This window comes from Haplochromis burtoni, unplaced genomic scaffold (assembly GCF_018398535.1).
Source record: "Haplochromis burtoni strain Fernald_Lab_line unplaced genomic scaffold, NCSU_Asbu1 Contig_69, whole genome shotgun sequence".
In the NCBI taxonomy this organism is placed as follows: domain Eukaryota; kingdom Metazoa; phylum Chordata; class Actinopteri; order Cichliformes; family Cichlidae; genus Haplochromis; species Haplochromis burtoni.
In genome coordinates, this window is record NW_024582430.1 from 552,703 (window position 1) to 571,906 (window position 19,204).

At 50.2% G+C, this 19,204-nt stretch overlaps 4 protein-coding genes across 7 annotated transcripts in view; 2 read left to right on the forward strand and 2 right to left on the reverse strand.

Annotated features, from left to right (window-relative positions):
- ccne1 (cyclin E1) overlaps nucleotides 1-3,031 on the reverse strand; it is a 7,986-nt gene extending 4,955 nt beyond the window's left edge. The window contains exons 1-8 of one of the 2 annotated variants that reach the window (XM_005924016.3): nucleotides 2,666-3,031; nucleotides 2,148-2,198; nucleotides 1,890-1,977; nucleotides 1,390-1,452; nucleotides 1,121-1,287; nucleotides 875-1,010; nucleotides 500-646; nucleotides 315-410 (exon numbers count right to left, since the gene is read on the reverse strand). In XM_005924016.3, coding sequence (XP_005924078.1) covers nucleotides 315-410; nucleotides 500-646; nucleotides 875-1,010; nucleotides 1,121-1,287; nucleotides 1,390-1,452; nucleotides 1,890-1,977; nucleotides 2,148-2,161 — 711 coding nt within the window. In that variant the 5' untranslated portion in view covers nucleotides 2,162-2,198; nucleotides 2,666-3,031. Of the gene's footprint in view, nucleotides 1-314; nucleotides 411-499; nucleotides 647-874; nucleotides 1,011-1,120; nucleotides 1,288-1,389; nucleotides 1,453-1,889; nucleotides 1,978-2,147; nucleotides 2,488-2,665 lie in introns of those variants that run through there. The other variant, XM_042221541.1, reaches the window with a different exon arrangement.
- A 367-nt stretch (nucleotides 3,032-3,398) lies between these two features.
- Nucleotides 3,399-9,639, forward strand: zgc:162297 (uncharacterized protein LOC555865 homolog). Of its 2 annotated transcripts, XM_005924018.3 has the most exons (7): nucleotides 3,399-4,519; nucleotides 4,713-4,876; nucleotides 5,864-5,946; nucleotides 6,035-6,215; nucleotides 6,303-6,453; nucleotides 6,941-7,068; nucleotides 9,063-9,639. In XM_005924018.3, the coding sequence occupies exons 2-7, from the start codon at nucleotides 4,804-4,806 to the stop codon at nucleotides 9,251-9,253; spliced, it is 807 nt and encodes a 268-aa protein (XP_005924080.1). In that variant the 5' UTR covers nucleotides 3,399-4,519; nucleotides 4,713-4,803; the 3' UTR covers nucleotides 9,254-9,639. The 2 variants fall into 2 exon arrangements, with proteins under 2 accessions (XP_005924080.1, XP_005924079.1); XM_005924017.3 differs by having other exon boundaries at nucleotides 3,399-4,876.
- si:ch211-260e23.9 lies at nucleotides 9,350-11,049 on the reverse strand. Of its 2 annotated transcripts, none has more exons than XM_005924024.3 (4): nucleotides 10,652-10,975; nucleotides 10,257-10,400; nucleotides 10,038-10,182; nucleotides 9,350-9,919 (listed from the first exon to the last, which is right to left on the reverse strand). In XM_005924024.3, exons 2-4 carry the CDS (start codon nucleotides 10,378-10,380, stop codon nucleotides 9,691-9,693), a joined length of 498 nt encoding a protein of 165 aa, XP_005924086.1. In that variant the 5' UTR covers nucleotides 10,381-10,400; nucleotides 10,652-10,975; the 3' UTR covers nucleotides 9,350-9,690. The 2 variants fall into 2 exon arrangements, with proteins under 2 accessions (XP_005924086.1, XP_005924085.1); XM_005924023.3 differs by having other exon boundaries at nucleotides 9,353-9,919; nucleotides 10,928-11,049.
- Nucleotides 11,050-11,151: 102 nt separating this feature from the next.
- Nucleotides 11,152-15,339, forward strand: LOC102288651 (protein C19orf12 homolog). Its single transcript, XM_005924014.3, has 3 exons — nucleotides 11,152-12,397; nucleotides 13,490-13,675; nucleotides 14,636-15,339. Exons 2-3 carry the CDS (start codon nucleotides 13,516-13,518, stop codon nucleotides 14,899-14,901), a joined length of 426 nt encoding a protein of 141 aa, XP_005924076.1. The 5' UTR covers nucleotides 11,152-12,397; nucleotides 13,490-13,515; the 3' UTR covers nucleotides 14,902-15,339.
- The last annotated feature ends 3,865 nt before the right edge of the window (nucleotides 15,340-19,204 follow it).

Sequence of the window (19,204 nt, forward strand, 5' to 3'; positions counted from 1 at the left end):
AGAGGCAAACCTGCGGCTCCACAAGTATAATTATAACGTAACATAGACTATATCGATATAAACGATATTGTCACATCTTATATCTCGTATGAAAATATATCGATATTTTTAAAAAAAACTCGATATATCGCCCAGCCCTATTTGCCGCTGCATAAATCAAGCTGAATTAAATGGACCAAAGAGTGAAATTGTCACCGAGTCTTCAGCTGAGAAACCAAAGGAAACCTGATGATGTCACAGAGGCCGTGTCTCACAGGTGAGGACACAGGTGTGCTCAGAGGTCGGTTAAGGCCGAGGCAGGTCGTGCGTTTTACCTTCATGACGATGATCTCCATGCTGAGGATCTCGTCTTCTGTGCAGGCCTCGTCTGTCACGTAGGCAAACTGGTGGACTTTGGGAGGATACATCTCCTGGGAGAGAAACATTTAAAGATAAGAAACGCAGCAGACACGCCGCAACAAAGCACCCGCACAGTACCGAAGAGCTCCGCCCTCCCCACCTCGACTTTGGCGGCAATGAACAGGCAGGTGATGCCGATGAGCTGCAGCGTGGATTTGAGGACGTTCCTCTGTGTGGCCATGAAGCGATCAAAGTAGTCCTGAGCGAGGTGGTACGTCTCCCTGTGCAGCCTATAGACCTCGCTCACCTGACACACACACACACACACACACGAGTGCATTAAGGTGACTGCATCTTTACTGTTTATTCTTAGATGAATGATTTCATGGTTTCCAGGACGCCGAGCTGCGTCTGCCGTGGATCATCCACAGTAAAACCTGCAGCCTGAAGCTAAAGGTTAGTGTAAAGCTAAAATCTCACGTACAGACACACCTGAGATCAGGTGGTGCTGCAGGTTCACAGACTCAGTACTGACCTCCATGAGCCAGTCCAGGAGGATGGACCTCATCTTGGGCTGCAGGTGTGGATGTTTGTCCATCATGTGGACGTCTCTGGTGTAGGACTTGTCCTTCTCCAGCATGTTGTTCCACACGGCGTCCTTACTGGCCCAGCTGACAGACACAGAGTCAAACAGATCGCTGACACAGGACAGGTACAGGTGACAGATTAAAGGAAAACACCCCCGACCACTGAGGGCTGAGCAGCCATCAGCACCACTCACCAGAGCGCGGGCAGTGGCGCGTGGTGCACGGGTGTCACACATGTGGTGTGGAAGCTGTAATGAGGAAAGCTGGCGTTGACCAGGGGCACGAGCGGGCACTCCTCCTGATCAGGCGTGGAGATCCACCTCTGCGGACTCACGCGATCAGCTGCAGGACTCCAGCCCGGCTGGGAGACAGGAAGAGTTCGGTTAGAGTCGAAGAAGGGTGGAGGAGGAAAACACGCCTCCAAGACTGTGGGCGTGGAGTCGCTGCAGGTAATTAGACCCACCTCACACTCGCGCTGCTTCTTCTTCGTCATCTCTGCTACCTCCTCATCCAGATCCGGTAAAACCTGAGGAACAAACAGAAAAGAAGGAACCCTGGAGTTATCCTTCTCATGCTTTTGTTATTTGGAGGCGCCCCTCCTGTGGACTCCTTGGTGTCAGTTGATCAGCCTTCAAATCGTCTTCCTGGCAAAGCTAATAAGTTAGGGCTGGGTCAGGTGACCGCTGACCTTCCTTCCACCTGTCGGCGGTGCCACGGGCTGCAGTTACAAAAAACCTGAGCTTAAAGACGCGCTCTGCGCCTCCGTGCTGTTCACCATCTCCCCTCAGATGAAGGCCCACTGCTTCTGTCAGCTCTCCTCACTGTGGCTCTACTATGATGTCCAACATTGTTGGAACCCTGCGTGACCCTCTTTGTGACAAAACACATCAATGACCCACCCCAGCAGAGTGTGTGTGGGGGGGGGCCCTGCTGGAGCCTCTGCCAGCCTTTCAGGACACTCACAATAGCAACATCTGCCTTCCTCTTCCTCGGTCGGACTGTGGTGTGTTTGGGGGCCTCGGCAGGAGCACTCTTCGCTTCTGTGTCTTCCCTGAAACAAGCAAAGCAAACAGCAGCTGTTAGCGAGCGCTGCCATGTCCACAATCAGCCGAACAAACCCGGGTTAGCACGGGTAAACGCTCACACGGTCCAGAAACAACAGGCTAGTTAGCCCGTGAGGCTAAAGCTCCTGGTGGCTCTTCCTGCGTGGGCCAAACTCACCGTGTTCCTCTCATTATAGTCGGGGCCGTGGAAGCGTCCGTGGGAGCAAACCTGTGGACGACAAACGACTTGAAATTTAGACTTAAACAGCCGTAAAAGTGCGACGTACAGCGGCCCCAACCCCCACTCCGAGCCGCCTTCCTCCCGACAAAGCCCGGCTCAGCCTGGCGCGGAGAGCGGGGCAGCAGGCCGCTTCCAAGTGCCCCCAAAGCCCCCCACCGGACCTCGGAGACCCGGGAAACTGCCCCGACATCCACGCCACACCGAGAAAGGTTGGTCTGACGCGGCCACGGGGCTCGGTTAACCGAAAACAGCGATATTTTACCGAGTCCGGCTGCACATCATGGCCGCCTGATGCGGACACGGAGCGGCCAACAAAGAGCCGAACCCCCGGGGGCTGTCCACGTCTGGACCGGAGACCGTTGGGGTTTAACGTGGGAGCCTGGGTCACATTACGCTGCAGGCAATCAAGCCCCAATTCTACTCACGCAAACTTTTAGCGAGCTGCAGAAACTCACCTCAAGTTCCTCCCTTGAAGTTCACCCTGCTCCGCCGAGAGCTCCAAAAGAAGGTTTAACCCCGCAGTGGGTTCCCCTCAGGTTCTCCAAGTGTGTTCTCCAGGTGTGTGCTCTCTGTCCTCCGGTGCTCTCCTGCTCGCGGTGCCCGGGATTCTGAGCTTAGGCCGGGCTAACTGCTCCGAGCTGGCGCCTCGCAGAGCGCAGACGAGCTCCACGTCAGGAGGCGTAGATTCCAGTTGGCGCTAAATCTCCACCCTCTGCGCCGCTTTACAGCCGCATTGAGCTGCGTCACCTCAGCCGCTCACCTGTGCAGGGCACGCGGCAGGTATGCTGGCTGAACTCTACGCGGATGGTCGCGAGCGTGAAGGAAACGGTGAGTTTTTAGTTTTGCCGGTAAAAATGGGGGCGTGAGTGCCGCGCTGACAGCTGCGAGGGGCGGATCTTCGCAGACCGGAAGCGCTCGGGCACCGCGTGGCTGTGTGTCAGATGTAAACAAAGGCAGAAGCGACGCAGAAAGACGCGGAAAACGACGCAAAGCGGGCAGAATGACGTAGCAAGTGAGCGAGCGGGTTCCGTGCACGTTACCTTCAGTGTCTGTCACCGGACCAGGCTGTGATTCAGCGGGAAAATGAAGCGTATCGCCTCCCACATGTCCACTGCGGGCTGCCGTACTCGCCCCGCCTCCGACCGCAACGGATTGACCCGCTCAGCCGCCTCCGACTCCTCCCCGGGCTCCTAACTTCACCATTAAATCTGATAAAGTGGCAGGAGGCGAACCAACCTTTGACGTCAGCAAATCTGTGGCTGCTGGTCACGTGATCACGTGACAGCGTCCTCACACGGTTGTTGCTGCAGGCTGAATATGATCATTCATTAGGCCGTGGTTTTAATAACCAGCTTATACAGGAAATGCAATAACGTCACATCGGTACCATCCTTCCTCCTGCTGCTGAGACATGACCCGTAACAGAGCTCAGCATCTGCATTTACAAACACAGCAGCACAGGTCAGGACAGTGGAGACTTCCAAGATGATCCCTGTGAGCTGTGGGAAGCACCGAGGCTTCCTCGTGACTTACAGACAGCTCTGATCACAGGAGTAATCCCGAAGGAGGAGCCTGAGCAGTGCTGTGGAGGTGAGGAGTAACAGGCAAGGTCACCAGTATGAAGCGTGAGGTCGAAGGGTGTCAGTGTGTACGCCCCACAGGGTGGAGGTCAGAGGGGTGGAGGAAGGTACAGAAGGTGTGATCTGAGCGAGATATGAGACTGTGAGGTGGTGTCAGGGAGGATGTAGCTGGGCAGTATCGGATGGTTGACTGCAGGGTGACTTTGGACATCAAGAAGAGCAAGTGAGTGAAGGAAGGATGCTGGGAAAGTAAAGCTGAGGGAAACTGCAGGGAGTGTCCTCTGGACAAAGGAAGGAGGACAAGGAGGCTTGGTGTGGACCCAAAGCAATGAACGGTGCACTAGAGAGGTGAAGAAGGCAGGGCGGAGCGGGTGGAGATGAATGTCAGGGGTGATTCGTGACGGAAGGGTAGCAGCACGAGACAAAGGGAAGGTTCAAAGACAGCAGTGAGCTCTGCTGTTTGGAGATGGCAGAGGATGAGCTGAAGATGTTCAGACGTTCACTGGGAGTGAGAAGGAGGAGTCCATCAGAGGAGCAGCTGAGAGGATGAGATGGTTTGAGCATGTGCAGAGGAGGGAGAGTGATGGAGTTGCCAGGTGCAGGACGACTGCTTTGAGTTTCCTGCAGTCGGCACGGAGCTTCGAGGTTTGCTGCTATATGAAGAATAGAAGTTTTAAATAAGTGGGTGAAAGTGGAGGAAGGAGAGTCTGAGAGGAAACCCAGAGCCAGGTGAGTGTAGACAAACATTAATTGTTAAACTTCAGCTTCCTCAGAGAGCGTAAAAGTTAAATAGATGAAACACGTCCTGCTGGCCCTGATTCACAGCCAGGAAACTTCTTTTATTCAGAAACAAACTTGTTCCAGAGATGATTGTGTTCGTATCTGCGGTGAAGCTGAAATACTCTTTTTGTTTGGTGAACAGAGCAAAGTCGACCTTTGGTCAGTCACATGACCCCCTCCTGAGAACGACACAAACAGGTTTCATTCTGTGGCGTCTGCACAGAAAGGGAAGGATGAAGTTTTCGGAGCTGTTTGGGCGTCTAAAATCCGTCGTTATCGGAATGATTCATGTGAAAGCGTTGCCAGGTAACAGAGTCCACCTGTCGGCGTCCTCCAGGTTCAGGTGAAGTGTTTGGTCGTGGCAGGGGGAGGTCAGTAAGAGCACAGAGGTTTGCAAAATGTGGTTTCAGGGTGAGCTGGCGTCAAGCTTCGAGTGGGCCTGCGCATCATCAGGTTAAGACAACATCGCACATTCTGATTGGCTCAGATTTAGCTGATATGTGACATTTTCCTGCGTACGCTGCGCTCACACATGAACTTGATTAAGTCAGACGTGTAACATTTCAGCCTCGCACACCGGTGTGGTCGCCCTGTGACGGGGCAGTTAAACTTTATTTAACCAGGACAATGTGAGTCGAGATCAAACATCCCTTTTGCAGGCTGAGACTCGCAGCAGTACCATCGACCTTAACTTCATACGAAGATACACGGCAACAAAATACACAATAAGTACATCGATGCACACGATGACCCACCCTGAACCCTGAACCTCGGCCCCGTTCTCCTGTCCAAACAAGGCCTGCTCTCACTTTTTCTGCTGTCATGACCTTTGACCTTTCACACTCTAACACGCACTTTGTGCACGCTCTGACCTTGGGGTAAAATTGCTGGGACGTCCACTCGTAGGAATATTTTGGGATTGTGTTAACACACCTGAACACGGTCGCCCTGCAAACAGACCAAAGCTCTGCTTTTACAGAGGCGCTCACACCGCTGATGATCAGTTAGTCAATAACCTGCATCGATTAGCAGCAGCTGATAGTTTCTCACACGCTGCGTTTTGGTTTAGTGTTGAATAAATAATGACACGCTGTAAATATGCGGTGTTTTGTTGTTCGTCCAGGTGATCATGGTTGTGTACTCGTGACTTTGAGTAGGAGGAGCTGCAGAGAAAAACATCACAGTTTGCGCTCGTATTCTTGTACATGCATGATGTGCACATCGGTGCCCACATCCTTAAGTGTTGAGGGTACTCTTTGAGACCCTTTATAACAGGCTCCTCCTCTTCCTCAGGTAGCCCACTGGGCTCTTTGAAAATGTCTGAAATCAGCGAGGCGGCGTGCCGGGAGGCAGCGATCTACAGAGACGCAGGGGTTGTACGTTTGTGCACGTTGTTTGCGTTCCTCACAGCTCTGCAGTCTGCACAGGCGAGGCGCTAACCGAACCTCCAATCCCGTCTTTCAGGATGGACTGATCGTTGAAAACATGCACGATGTGCCGTACTCTCTGAGCGCGGGCCCCGAGGTGAGCGCCTGCATGACCGCCGTCTGCTGCAGCGTTAGGGCCGCCTGTCCGTCCCTGCCTATAGGAGCGCAGATCCTGACTGCAGCCAATCAGCAGGCGCTGGCTGTGGCTCTGGCTTCAGGTTCAGTTGTTCGTTCAGTTCATGTTGATGTGTTTGGAAAGATGCAGGACGTGTGATCAGCACAGTGACGGCGCTGTGTGCTTCCAGGCCTGGACTTCATCAGGGCTGAGGGCTTCGTCTTTGCTCACGTGGCAGACGAAGGCCTCCTCAACGCCGGCGCCGGGGAGTTACTGCGGTACCGCAAACAGATCGGAGCTGAGCACGTGCAGATCTTCACCGACATCAAGAAGAAGCACAGGTGAGGTCACCTGCTGTGCAGTTATAGTAAAGAATGAAGTACTCAGTGATGCAAGAAGACGTGAAAACACTTCCTGTGTCTGAGTACAGCTGCAGATAATCAGGATGAGCGGCCGGCCAACAGTCATTCATGCCTGTCACAGCTGAGCTTTCAGGCACTGGGACGTGAATGGGGCCAGCCTGGGCGAGAGAGGTATTAAAATGTGTGTCAGCACTTTGGCGAGCTCTTAGGCCGTCCTGGATGTTGCCTGGACCTGCGGCTTTCATGTTGATGGTCCCCTGTGGTGTCCTTCTGGTGTCTACTGCAGACACACTGAAGGGCAGCTCACCTGCTGCTGTGGGAGGAGCATCCACCCCACTGAGCAGCAAATCATGAAACTTTCACACACCTCACACAAGGTTTGATTTTTATTACAGTGCAAACCACTTATCATCTCCAGTGTGTAACATCCACACATGCCTCTGTGTGTGTGTGCGTGTGTTTCCAGCTCTCACGCCCTGACGTCAGACGTGAGCGTCGCAGAGACGGCGCGTGCTGCTGAGTTCTTCCTCTCAGACGGCGTCATCATCACAGGAGCAGCCACAGGACTGCAGGCCGACCCCGAGGAGCTCCGAGGTCCCGCCCCTGCCGCGCACACGCACACACGCACACACACACACACACTCTGTCCAGATGTTAGCCTGACTCTCGTCACTCACTGCATTTTATCACTTTATCGTCTACAATCAGAATCCTAACAGCTTCTCGTCACTGCTGAGATTAACGCTGCAGAATATAAAAAGGAGACATTACAAGGATTTTTATTTTGAAATTAAAATCTAAAGTCAGGTCAGGTGACTCCTGTTAGAGCTGCAGAAAGGATTCACCTGCATGCAGCACAGAAACAACTGATTGGTTCTGCAGGGTTCAGGTGTGTCTTCATCAGCTGTGCTGCGTGGGTGGATGCACACTTCACTTTATTCTCAGAACAGTATTTCACAACATATCAGACATTTTTTTTAAGCCCCCTCACCTCAGGTCCTCCTGTTTTTACCCCGTTTGTCCAGAAGAGGTCCCCCTCACCCCGAGGGAGAGAGGGCCGCGGGTCGCACTCGAACCACTGAGCTAAACCGGCGCCCAAAGAGTCTGAATTTTAAATGTCACACTCACAGCAGGGGGTCAAGCCCACCTGAGCTGTTTGTGGGAGATAAATCCACTCGTTTTCCCCTGTGTCTTTAAGTGATCAGAGTAGAAAAGAACCAGTTCATTTCCTATCGAAAGCTTAGAAATGAAAGTCATGGCTCCACCGACATTCACTGAGATAAACCCAGAGCTATACCTGCCCTCAGGTGTTACTGATGAGTGCCGTGTTTTTGTGCTTCCTCATCTGTAGGTCCATTTCCTGTTTAAAACATTTAAGCAATCAGCGTTCAGGTGCTGCTCTGCAGCTTCATGCAGCTTCATGCACAGGACCATAAATCCTGCAGTAATCAGTCAGTAAGGTTTGCATCAGCTCAGGTTACTGAGTCTGAACTCTGCACCGCGTCCTCGCAGCAGCAGCCAGGATATTTATAGCAGCCGGACACTCAACCCTGTAAACAGTCTGAGTGCTGTACATGCCACTGCTGCGCGCGCACACACACACACACACACACACACACACACACACACACACACACACACACACACACACACACACACACACAGGTGCTGGTCATGTTCAGACACATTCACCAGGTCACGCGTGTGAGCGGAGGTTCACTGAGTGCAGCTCTGCAGGTGGTGAAGGCGTCTGAAGCGTATTTTCTATTCTGTCACACTCTGATGTGTCAGTCTTATATCTGCCACACCCCTCTGCGCACAGGCAGGAGACTCTGGCAGGTCAGAGAGGGCACGCCTCAGGTGAGCAAAGTCATTATGAAGCCAGAGAATATGCATGCAGTGAGCCTGTTTGCACACACACTGTCCTGCACCGACCCAAAGGTGCTGCGCAGCATGCAGTCAGATACCTTTGAGCTCCAAGGAGTTAGCGCTCGGTGATGATGTTTATATAGCAGAGGCTGCTCCAGGCGAGATAAACAAACCACGCATGCTAGCAGCGGCTGCGTTTTAGTTAGCAATGCTTCAACCCAAGGTCCAAACAGCTGACAGTAAACGAGGCAAACGTATCAGAGACACGGCCCAAAGACCAGGTCCCAACACGGAGCCAGGAAAACACTCGGACTGTGTCAGGGAACAGAAGGATCATCAGAGTGGGAACAGGTGTGACCAGGTGAGACTAATCAGGGTGGGTCACATATCGACTGAGAGGCAGGAAGTAGCACCAATAATTCAAACAGCCTTCCCCGACCACAGCAGCCCGACGCCTCTCTGTGCTGAGTCCAGCCTGCAGTGCGTTTAGTAGCGATCTACTAGATTCCTTTGTAATATTCAGAGATTTAAATGAAATCTAAATGATTTAATTCAAATTCTAAACCTCGTTGCTCACAGCCTCAGGTGGACTTCAGGGTTTGTAAGTCTGGAGGGTTGAGATGCGTTCGTGTGCTGCTGGACGGTGGGAAAAGAAGCTTTCGACTGCTGACGTGTTCTTAAATAGAAATTCATTGAAGTGATTTTTTCTGTTTTTCCAGACGTTTCCCAGTCTGTGGGAATCCCCGTGCTGATTGGCTCAGGAGTGACCTATGACAATGTCGAGAGCTACCTGGATGCAAACGCGATGATAGTGGGCTCCCACTTTAAGCTGGGCGGGCACTGGGCCAACGAGGTGGACCTGCAGCAGGTGAAGAGGTTCATGGGGAAAATCCGGAAGCTCCGGCAGTGAACGAGCCCCCACCATGAAGACACGCAGACCGCAGCTTTAGAAAATCTCAAAAACTTTATTTTGCTTTTTTAAAACATTTTATAAATACACACAAATAAAAATTAAAATTTCACATTTGTGTCAAATAAAAAGTAGAAAAGCAGCAGGAGCGCTGCAAAGGTCAAGAGGTCAACTCATCACACACTTTAACACGCAGAAGAAGAGCGAAGCCGCCAAAATGACAGATTTGAACACGGCGACAGAGCACGAAGCTCTGACATCATCAACATTAATCTGAGCAGTGACTGTTCTGCCGCGGCGCTCGCCCTGCTGACAATAAAGTTTACAGAAGAATGAAAAACGTGTGGTTCTTTCAGCTGTTTGATTACTGCACAGGAAGTGGTGAATGTCACGTGATGTAACGGCGAGGTGAAGCCTGAGCGGCGCCGATATCGGAGTCAGTAGTTGTAGAGACGCTGGCAGGGCTGCTTGAAGTGTCCGTAGCGCCGCTCTGCAGGGCAGAAGCGTGTCTTGGTGAGGTTCTGCCTGTGAAGGGCGCCGCGGCTCAGCTTCCTGCCTTCAGCACGGCTCCTGGCACGCTGCGCCGCCGGCAGCTGGATGTTGTACGGCAGAGGAAGCCCCCAGGCGGCAATACGCCAGGATACATGCCGCCTTACCGCCACAGGCCTGGAGAGACACACAGGAAGCCACATTATAAACCCCGCCCACCTGCCCTGCTGTCTTCTTCTGTGTTTGTAAAACTGGTTTCAGATTATCTGAATGAAAGCATCGTCAGCATCATAACCTTGAGGTTTCCTCTTCATCAGAGCCCGGCTCCTCCTCCTCGGCTACACCCACCCCGCGTCTCATCTGGTAGACGGACATGCTCGGGTGTTCGATCAGCAGGTTCTCGAGGAGGTCCCCGTCTGGAGCCGACAGAAGCCCGTCCTCTGCATGAGGATCAGAGATGTTTAGAGGCATCGGCGCTACAGCGTGTACACCTGAAGCAGGTTGACTTTCTCACCTGGCAGGTTAACGATGACCCAGCCCTCGTCCTCGAACTCCTGCAGCGTCTCGTGTTCTTCTCCTGCTGACTCCAGGTCCTCGCTGGCATTCCCGATAAGCTGAGCAAGAATCTTTCCGATCATCCCGACGTTTCTGACAGCACCTGTGGATGAAGAGCAGCACACAGGTGAGATCATCACAGGTAAAAAGCTTCCCTCATGACGCCGAGGCCTCAGAAACCTGAGCAGCTCGAACCCAGGTGATGTTCCACAAAGACAGGAAGCCGGGTCGTGACCTTTCACCTCCTGTTTCCACATTACTGCTCAACCGCAGTTTGTAAGATCTTAAAATAATAAAACTTTATTTTCTATTAAACTGAGAACCGTTATTCCTGTGTGTGTTTGGCCTGCTCACATGTTGACTGCAGCTCCGCTTCATCACGTGACCCCCAGCTTCATCGTGTTTACAGAAACATCTGCGCGTGAAACACAACAGAAGTGCACGCACTCACTAACAGACACGCGCCTCTGTGCGTGCGTGTGTGAGAAACAGACCTCGGCAGGACTCCGTGTACCTCCAGCTGGAACAAGCACCCCTGGCCGTGCTCAGGTACGGCGGAACAGAGACTCTAACACTAACCGCGTGCAGGTCAAAGGTCACGCGTGGGTGTAACTAAAGATTCAGACCCACCTGCTCCGATAAGTCGATGTTTTCGCTGCTTTGAAGCTTCCGGTTCTCTCTGTGCTTGTTTTCATCCACAGGTTGTTTATCTCACACAGGCTCCTCCCCCGCTGCCTCAAACGTCACCAAAATCCACCCAATCAGGCGGAGCGTATCTCACTGCATCACACGTAAACAAACAAAGCCCCGCCCCCTGCCCCGATCCTCGCACTGAGCCGAGTTCAGCCGGGCAGACCCGGCATGCCTGAGGTCACTCCTGAGCGTACCGGTCAGGGTCAGAGGTCACCGGAAGCAGGTTATCTGCTCGCTGGGTTAACCCGCGCGCTCAGCGATCTGGAGCTCAGCAATCACAAACAAAAAGTAGGAAGAAAGCGTGAAATAAAGATGCAAATAGCATAAATGTAAACATGTCAGTGATGGACGCGGAGGCTGCTCCAGCTCGCTGTGCCGGTGCTTGGACCGGGCTCTGTTTCTCTTTATGAAACGGTGATATTAGGATGCGAGGAGGTTAAATAGTCCCTCTGCTCTCAGACAGGAAACAAGACAAACAGGATTCAGACGCAGGATCAGATATGAATGTTTGTGACAGCTACAAGGTCCCGAGTCCCACATTCACCCCACTCGGGGCGTGTGTGGGACGCAGCTTCAATGAAACAAACGCTTCACATATTAAAACAAAGGGGGCGGCGCCTCCTGGTGGCAGCCGCAGGTACTGCAGCGAGGTCCGATTTACTTCATTTTTCTTCGATTCAGCAGAAGAAGAAGAAATGAGTCAAACATAAAACACAGAGACGTCCTCTGGTCTGAAGTTCGGTAACATCCGACCAAACAAACAGCCGAAGGAGGTAAAAGCTAAACAGAATGAATACAATAAGAAAATCAAGCAGATAATTAAATATCATGTCATAATATTTAATAAAGTAAAATGTGAAGGAGAGAGCGAAGTGCACAACAATTTAAAACAATATACGAGCAACACAATGAACAATATACCACAATATCAAAACAATCTAAATCCTTATATGCAGACATACAGGTTACACAGCGCGCTGCAGGATGCTGGAAATGAACCGAGCTGACTTTCAAAACACGAAGAAAGAATTTAGTTCTTTTTTCTTTTTAATTCAAGCGACCAATGTGGAGGCTTGGGTGACGTAGCGAGCTGCAGCGACCAATCAGAACTCTCCGTGTAGAAACTTTGTTTGAAGTTTCTCCGGTCTCCGGCTTGTTTAGTGCGCATGTGCTCTTTGAGCGCATCAAACTTTGTGCGCATGCGTTCGTTAAACAAAAGTAGAGTGAGATTAGAGCGTGAGTGTTTTAACGTGAGTTCCTGAGCGGACCGGAGCACCGGACCATCTTCTCTCCGTTTCTTCGGTTTGTGTTCAGCGAAGAAGAATCAAACAGGCTCGTTTGTTTCCTCCTTCATTGATCTGCAGAGCCGGAAGTTGTCTACAGTTTGCGGACAGTGACGGACTGAAGGTAAGCAGAATGTGTCCCGATCAGCTGTGTGACCTTTGACCTCTGCAGCCTCACACAGAGAGGGGAAAGAGTCTGAGTGGTCGGTAAAAAAAAGTCCCGAGTTCGCAGTTGAATCCAACCGGTTCAGATTATCCGACTCTGTGAGTCAGACAGAGCAGCTGATGTTCACGTCCTGACTCTGTAGTTACTTCTTGTTTGTCGGTGTGCTACACCTGTCACTGCCGAGCCCGTCCCACCAAACTCCGCTCAGAAACCGTCTAATTTAAGTCCAACTGCTGTGATTGTGCCCGACGCGTTTACACGGAGCCTGTCCTGAATCCGGAGCTCTGACAGCCCCCTAAGAAACACGAAAGACAACGCAGCAGGGCCGTGGATGTGGTTTATTCGAGTCATTATAATGATTACAGGCCGTCTGATGGTTTCAGGCTGCGTTGGAAAGTAAAAGTGAAACCAAGCTGTGGTCCTTTCCCTGCCTCAGTGTGACAGTTTTATGCAAACAGGCTGAAGGTGGATGACACTCTGCTCTTTGAATCTCACTTTTCTTTGTTACATGTCACAGTCAGCAGCTGATGGAAAACTGAAACTGGTTTTTATTTTAGGGTCAGACGTGCTGCTTCCGCTTTTGTGTCTGTGCTGCATTTCTACTGTATGTTATTTCTATTTGTGCGTCATCATACAGCTGCACATTTGGCACAGGTGGATGCTGGGAAAGGTGGAGGCGGAGCAGAAGGAAGAGAAGGAGATGCGAGAGAAATCGCAACCGCTGAGCAGCGTAGGCTCGGGTTGGGTGGTCTGTGTGGTCGCAGATAGACACGGAGTCAGTACACACGTGACCTCGTGTCGCACACGCGTGTGTTACTGTGACACGCTGTGTGTGACGTTAGTCACCGCTGCCTCTCTCACGGAGCTCACACACTGTTGCATCAATGATGCAGCAACCACAGAAATGCGATTAAAGATGTGACAGCTGCGACACGCTAACAGCAGATTTACCTGTGAAACTGACGCTGGCAGCTCACCTGTCCCAGGTGTGCGTCGCTGTGTAAGGAATAACCACTTACACTCATCTTCATTTTTGAACCTTGTTTTCAGGAAAGACACCACGTGGAGTTGCAGAGATGCCCGCCCGGATGGACGACGTCATGCGTTTGTGCTGTGAAGTGTCGGCTCACGAGGAGATCAAGGTCGCCGTGAAGAACTCCACCAAAGGGGCGATGGTGGCGGGAGGATCTGCGTTTGTGGGTGGGCTGCTCGGCGGACCTCCGGGGATCGCTGTTGGTAAGTAGAAGAAGCAGGAGGAGGAATTAAATCTGCTGATTCAGCAGAAGGAGATAAAAAGACATAAAAGGAAACCGAGGAGGACGCTGGGTTTGAGTTTGTCGGTTTAAACCTGACTGTGGACGAGGCCGCGTGTTTGCCACAGCTGTCAGAGTAATAACACGCTCTGAGGATTTGTGCTTTTTGTGGTGGAAGGCAGTAAACACGAGCAGGTTCGAGTCCTCTGCAGTAACTGCAGGTAAGAAGAAGTTTGGAGGCTTTGCAGTGATCGTCACGCGGGCAGCCTCAGTAACCTGGACCAGCAAAGTCCTCCCCACACAGCAGCCATCTTGAAAGGCCTCTGGCGTTATGTAAATCGCTTTGTGTGGCCGACAGGAGAGTTAAAGCACACCTGTGTGAACGAACAGGTAAAGGCAGAGCCGTTTCACATGAGCGAGTTTACCTGATTCACTGTGTGACGATTATTTTTAACCACACGATGAATTTAGTCGTTTGCATTGATGGAAACACAGACGCACTTTGGTCACCAAAGTTTGTAAATCTGGTAACTTGAGAACGAGGCGACGCAGAGTTTAAAGTTCACAGCACGGGTGCGTGTACTAACATCTCATTTGATAAGAGGTCAAGGTCAGAGGTCAAGTTTTCAGAAACTCTGGCGAAGCCCATAATTCAACAAGGAAGTCACAAGTTTGTCCACCAGGAGGCTTTATGTCCTCACAGGTGCTCACATGCATGGGCTTCCCTGAAAGCACACGCCTTAACACGCTCTGATCTTAACTTTTCCTTAATAGATATAATATAATCAATCAATAAATGTATTGATGTGAACAGCCTGTGTTTAGAGCTTTACACGTTTAAAGTTGGACGTCGCTGACCTCGGCCACAGCTGTTACTTAAGCCTGTTTACGCCTGTGTGTGCGCCTCTGACGCACTGGTGTTCTTCTTCTGCGTCTCTGTCAGGCGGCGCCGTCGGCGGTCTCCTGGGCAGCTGGCTGACCAGCGGGCAGTTCAGACCTCTGCCTCAGATCCTGATGGAGCTGCCTCCCCCGCAGCAGAGGCAGCTCTACGAGTCCATCACGGCCGTCTTGGGGAACCTGGACTGGACGGACGCGGCCCAGCTCGTCTCGCTCGTGATGGGGAACTCCACCCTCCAGCAGCAGGTCGCCGCTGCCTTAATTAGCTACGTCACCAATGAGCTGAGAGCGGAGGTGCGCTACAAGGACTGAGGGATGGTTCCACGTGGACCTGACCTTTGAACTGAATCACGGATGTCTCGCAGCTCACACAGACGAAGTTCTCAGTAATGTTTGTGCAGCACTGATGTCTTTGTTACTTTGGCTTTTTTAATCCCTGAATGGGACCAGCGTGTAATTTAATCTGGATTAGAAAATCTGCTCCTTCGCACACTCTGCATCAGGGTCTTTTTAGAGTGCTCCTGCTCTCAGATTTCAAGCTTTTCATTCAATATTTGTTCAGCAGCTTTGATGACTGACGGCTCAGCGACGACATCAGCTGGTACGCTGTAAAATGATTACTCCCCCCGAAGGCCGAGGGCTGGTACTACACCTCTGATGTTTTTTATCATGTTTTTACTGCAGCGTGTTATGACATCATTGTGACACTGCAGGACGTTGCATTGGACAAATAAAAACTGTTGTACAGCTCTCTGCGTCGCCTGTCACACAACGCGTTTCTCATACTACTTATTTAATCTGTCTCTCTTCCACAGCATGTCTTTATCCTGTCTTCCTTCTCTCACCCCAACCAATCACAGCAGATGGCCCCGCCCCTCCCTGAGCCTGGTTCTGCTGGAGGTTTCTTCCTGTTAAAAGGGAGTTTTTCCTTCCCACTGTCGCCAAAGTGCTGCTCATAGGGGGTCATATGATTGTTGGGTTTCTCTGTGTGTGTTATTGTAGGGTCGACCTGACAGTGTAAAGCAGCTTGAGGCGACTGTTGTTGTGATCTGTATAAATAAAATTGAATTGAAAGGTCAACATTGACCTTGGGCTTAGCCAACCTTGGTACTCGTGTCTGTCGAGGAAGACCTGGTATATTGTTGTGAAATTTGATGAATCTGTAAAACACTTGTGGGCAATATAAAGTTTTTACTGATCTTCATATTTGGTTGACTTTGACCCAATTTTCACCAAATCATAAATCAGTTTCTACCAAATCTCATAAACTCAGATTTTATTCTGAGTAGAAGAGAGAAAACACATCAAATGTTTAAAATGAGAAACTCTGATGGCAGCGACACATCTGTAAAGTGGGACAGCTCCATGCTTCCTCTTCTTCAACATCAGCCTGTGATGGTCTGTGAGCTGAGGAGGGCAGCAGTCCTGGCTCTGCTGCGTCCTGTTGCTGATGCTCCAGATGTTTTCAGCTGACTCACTTCCTATGAAGCTGTGCAGCTGGAATATTGACTTCAGTAGGTAACAGAGCTACATTATGGAGCAGCTTGTGTCTGAGCAGGGAGGAACCTTTAGAAAGGTCAGTATTACAGAAGCAGGTAGCCTGATGGATTAACTGGTAGGATTGTGGGAGTGTAGGAAAGAGCTTAGCTTTGTCTTTAGACACCAGTCCCAAATCTCTTATGGTCCACGCTGGTCTCGTAGCCTGGGCGTCCTCATAAGGTCCTGTACCAAAAACACACCCATTGCAATGAATAGCTTTAAAGAAGAGATCGTGTTCTTAGTGATGTGAAAGGTAAACTGGACCCACGTCAGTTTGCACAGAAGATGCTCTTGTAGCTGTTGCAGAGAATTAGTGTCACGTGGACCCAACAAAGATATTTATGGACTGTTCATCTTTAATACTGGACCACATATCTTAATGCAAAGGTTATCACAGCTTAAGGGTCACAGCACACTGATCAGCAGCAGAAGGGTGTAGAGTATGGCACCAACAGGTGGGCACACCTGTCCTGACCCGGCCACAAAGCACCAATCCCTGCTTCTGTCAGTGCGGCTCATTTAAACTGGAGGAGTGATTTACCTGACACAGCTTTGCTGTTATGACACAACATTAAAATGACAAAGTATTAGTACGGGAGCGTTTCTGGCTTTGCACTGTAAAAGTCCAAAGTTCATACTTATGTGTAGGTGAGCTTCAGGGTTCAGGATCTCAGGTGTTCCTCTGCACTGCTGCACCTGGAGTCTCACTGTGACATCATTAAAACCAGTCCTGAAAGACGTGCGTATAAAGCTAAAGAAGTATCCAACCGAAGGTGTCGGCTGGCGTGAAATATCGTTTCACATTGAAAGTGAAAATTCCTGACGTGACAGTTGTTCCGGTGTTAAGGGTCCGGTTTGGTTTGTACGAGTAACACGAGATAAACCAGTCCAGTAACGTTCTGAAGAAATGAAACCGATGTGCTAATATGGTAAATGGGTTTATATTAAGACACTAATGAACACTGGCAGGGTCCTTAAACCTCACAGAGTGGGTAACGTGATCACACAGGTTTGGATGTTTGGAGCGTCTGTTGGAAGCACCGAGACGCCGTAAACATACAGTTCAGAAGCACACGGCACAGATGTGACTCGATCAGGGGACTTTCATGTCTTATTGTCTCAAAAACGATTATGATACCAACTCATCTGTTAGTCAGTGAATGAATGAGCTAAACAAAATGCTGGTCACCAAGTCAGAGCTTAAAGTTTTATGAAGGCGAGTGAGCTTCAGGTTTCCGGTAAATGCCAGGCGCTGCTCCAGAAAGCAGGTTTATCAGATTCTTTCTGTTTCTGTTCCAGAAGAGCCGATCGGAGTCTTCAGTCGGCTCTGATCGTGTTCATCCAACATTTGTAGTGAAAGAAGCCGGGCTGTGCGCAGCAGTCTGTAAGAGTTACCATCAGAGGCTGCTGTTGAATCCATCGCCCCCGCTGAGCTGCATCATTTATTTGTGTTCATCAGCACTGGCTCTCCGTGCCTCCAGCCTCTTATTTTAACCACGTGCCGTGCTATCCACCGCCCCTGCTGACCGTTAAAAAGAGTGCAGGTTTAAGGACCTTCAGTTTCGGCTTTACTCTTCAGACGCTGATGAGTTTAGCTCTTGTTCCTGAACAGAAACCTGGAGTTTCATCTCAGGATGAAAACCCTCAGATATTTACCTGAACCTGGTCTCTGGAATGAGCCCACAAACAAAAGCAGACGTCTGCGAGTTAAAAATTCCCAGTGTGTTGTTCCAGCATTCACAGAGACAATAGCCGACATCAGTGATGTCAGGGCGGAGTGATGGTGCTGGATCCTTCTGTCAAACTGAGACGAGACAAACCGCTCCAGTAACATTCAGCAAAAAGTGAAGAATAAAAGGTGTTTTTGTGTCAGCGCGACAGAAGTGTGTGGCTTTAGACCCTGGTGTGAAGCTGAAATCCAGCTGAGCACACATCTGTGCTTATCTGTAACTTTAAATTCATTTCACTTTTACTGCACGGCACCAATTCACAACTGCAGTCGCCTCCAGCAGCTTTAAACTGTAAGGCTGTAAAGACCCTGCAACGCTGGAGAGGAACCCAACAACCAGACGACGCTCATGAGCAGCACCTGGAGTGGAGGCTGAGGGAGGGGCAGCCAAAAGGCCAACAGAGCTCCTGAGCTCAAACTACAAAGCTTCAAATCATTTCAGACATTTTGCAGTCACTGATGAAAGTATTGCAGTATTCATAGTTGTGTGATGGGAATAATGAAACTGAAACTCACACACTGACACCTCACACACAAACACACACCTGCTATAAAGGTGTGTGTTTGTGCTCGTGCTTCATTCCTCTCAGGACAGCAAAGGTAAGAAACAGATCGTTACAGCTTTTCTGTCTTTCTGCTACTTGTCACTTAAACTTGATCAGTCATTGTTGATCGCACCAGCTGATCCATGTCGTCTATATTAGCTTATTTTAACGAGTCAGGAGTGTTTTTTAAAAGTTCGCGACATGAATCAACTTAACAGTCAAAAATATTATCAATGATTACAAATAAATCTGAATATTTCTCTTCTGATTAAATATTAGACTGAACGTCTGCTGCTTGGACCTTACAGGCCTGATTTGCTGCTTTATGAATAAAACTGAATTTGTTCTGACAATAAAATTACATCACAGTTACATCCAGGCAGAAACTGACGGAGAATTTTACCCAAATACTTCATCAGTAAGATGGACGACAAAATAAAAAAAGATCTCCAACAACTGCTCGACAAATTATGGTCTGAGCCAGATCTCAAGGTCACCATGAAGAACTCGGTGAAAGGAGGAATTAAGACCGGAGGATGTGCGGTTGTTGGTGGGCTGGTTGGTGGACCTCCGGGGTTTGCTGTGGGCGAGTACATCAATTATCCATTTGTGAAGCAGACATTAAAGCAGCTGATGATCGGGCCAATGAAACGAAGGAATCGAGGACACAGTGAGAACTTGGACAAAATCAATCAGATTTTTTTTATTGGGTTATTGGACTGATAGACTGCCATGTTAAAAAAATCTATACGTATGTGGAATTGGGAGAAAACGATCCCTCACAGAGCTTTAACTTCTCAGC

What these genes read in the sequence shown, in the direction of transcription:
- LOC102288651 (XM_005924014.3), top strand. Translation starts at nt 13,516, where the DNA reads ATGCCCGCCCGGATGGACGACGTCATGCGTTTGTGCTGTGAAGTGTCG. An exon ending in ACCTCCGGGGATCGCTGTTG is followed by an intron (nt 13,676 to 14,635) that starts GTAAGTAGAAGA and finishes CGTCTCTGTCAG; the next exon opens with GCGGCGCCGTCGGCGGTCTC.
- si:ch211-260e23.9 (XM_005924024.3), bottom strand. Translation starts at nt 10,380, where the DNA reads ATGATCGGAAAGATTCTTGCTCAGCTTATCGGGAATGCCAGCGAGGAC. An exon ending in GGTCATCGTTAACCTGCCAG is followed by an intron (nt 10,183 to 10,256) that starts GTGAGAAAGTCA and finishes ATCCTCATGCAG; the next exon opens with AGGACGGGCTTCTGTCGGCT. An exon ending in GATGAAGAGGAAACCTCAAG is followed by an intron (nt 9,920 to 10,037) that starts GTTATGATGCTG and finishes GTGTCTCTCCAG; the next exon opens with GCCTGTGGCGGTAAGGCGGC.
- zgc:162297 (XM_005924017.3), top strand. Translation starts at nt 4,657, where the DNA reads ATGATTGTGTTCGTATCTGCGGTGAAGCTGAAATACTCTTTTTGTTTG. An exon ending in TCATGTGAAAGCGTTGCCAG is followed by an intron (nt 4,877 to 5,863) that starts GTAACAGAGTCC and finishes CCTCTTCCTCAG; the next exon opens with GTAGCCCACTGGGCTCTTTG. An exon ending in GGCTGTGGCTCTGGCTTCAG is followed by an intron (nt 6,216 to 6,302) that starts GTTCAGTTGTTC and finishes GTGTGCTTCCAG; the next exon opens with GCCTGGACTTCATCAGGGCT.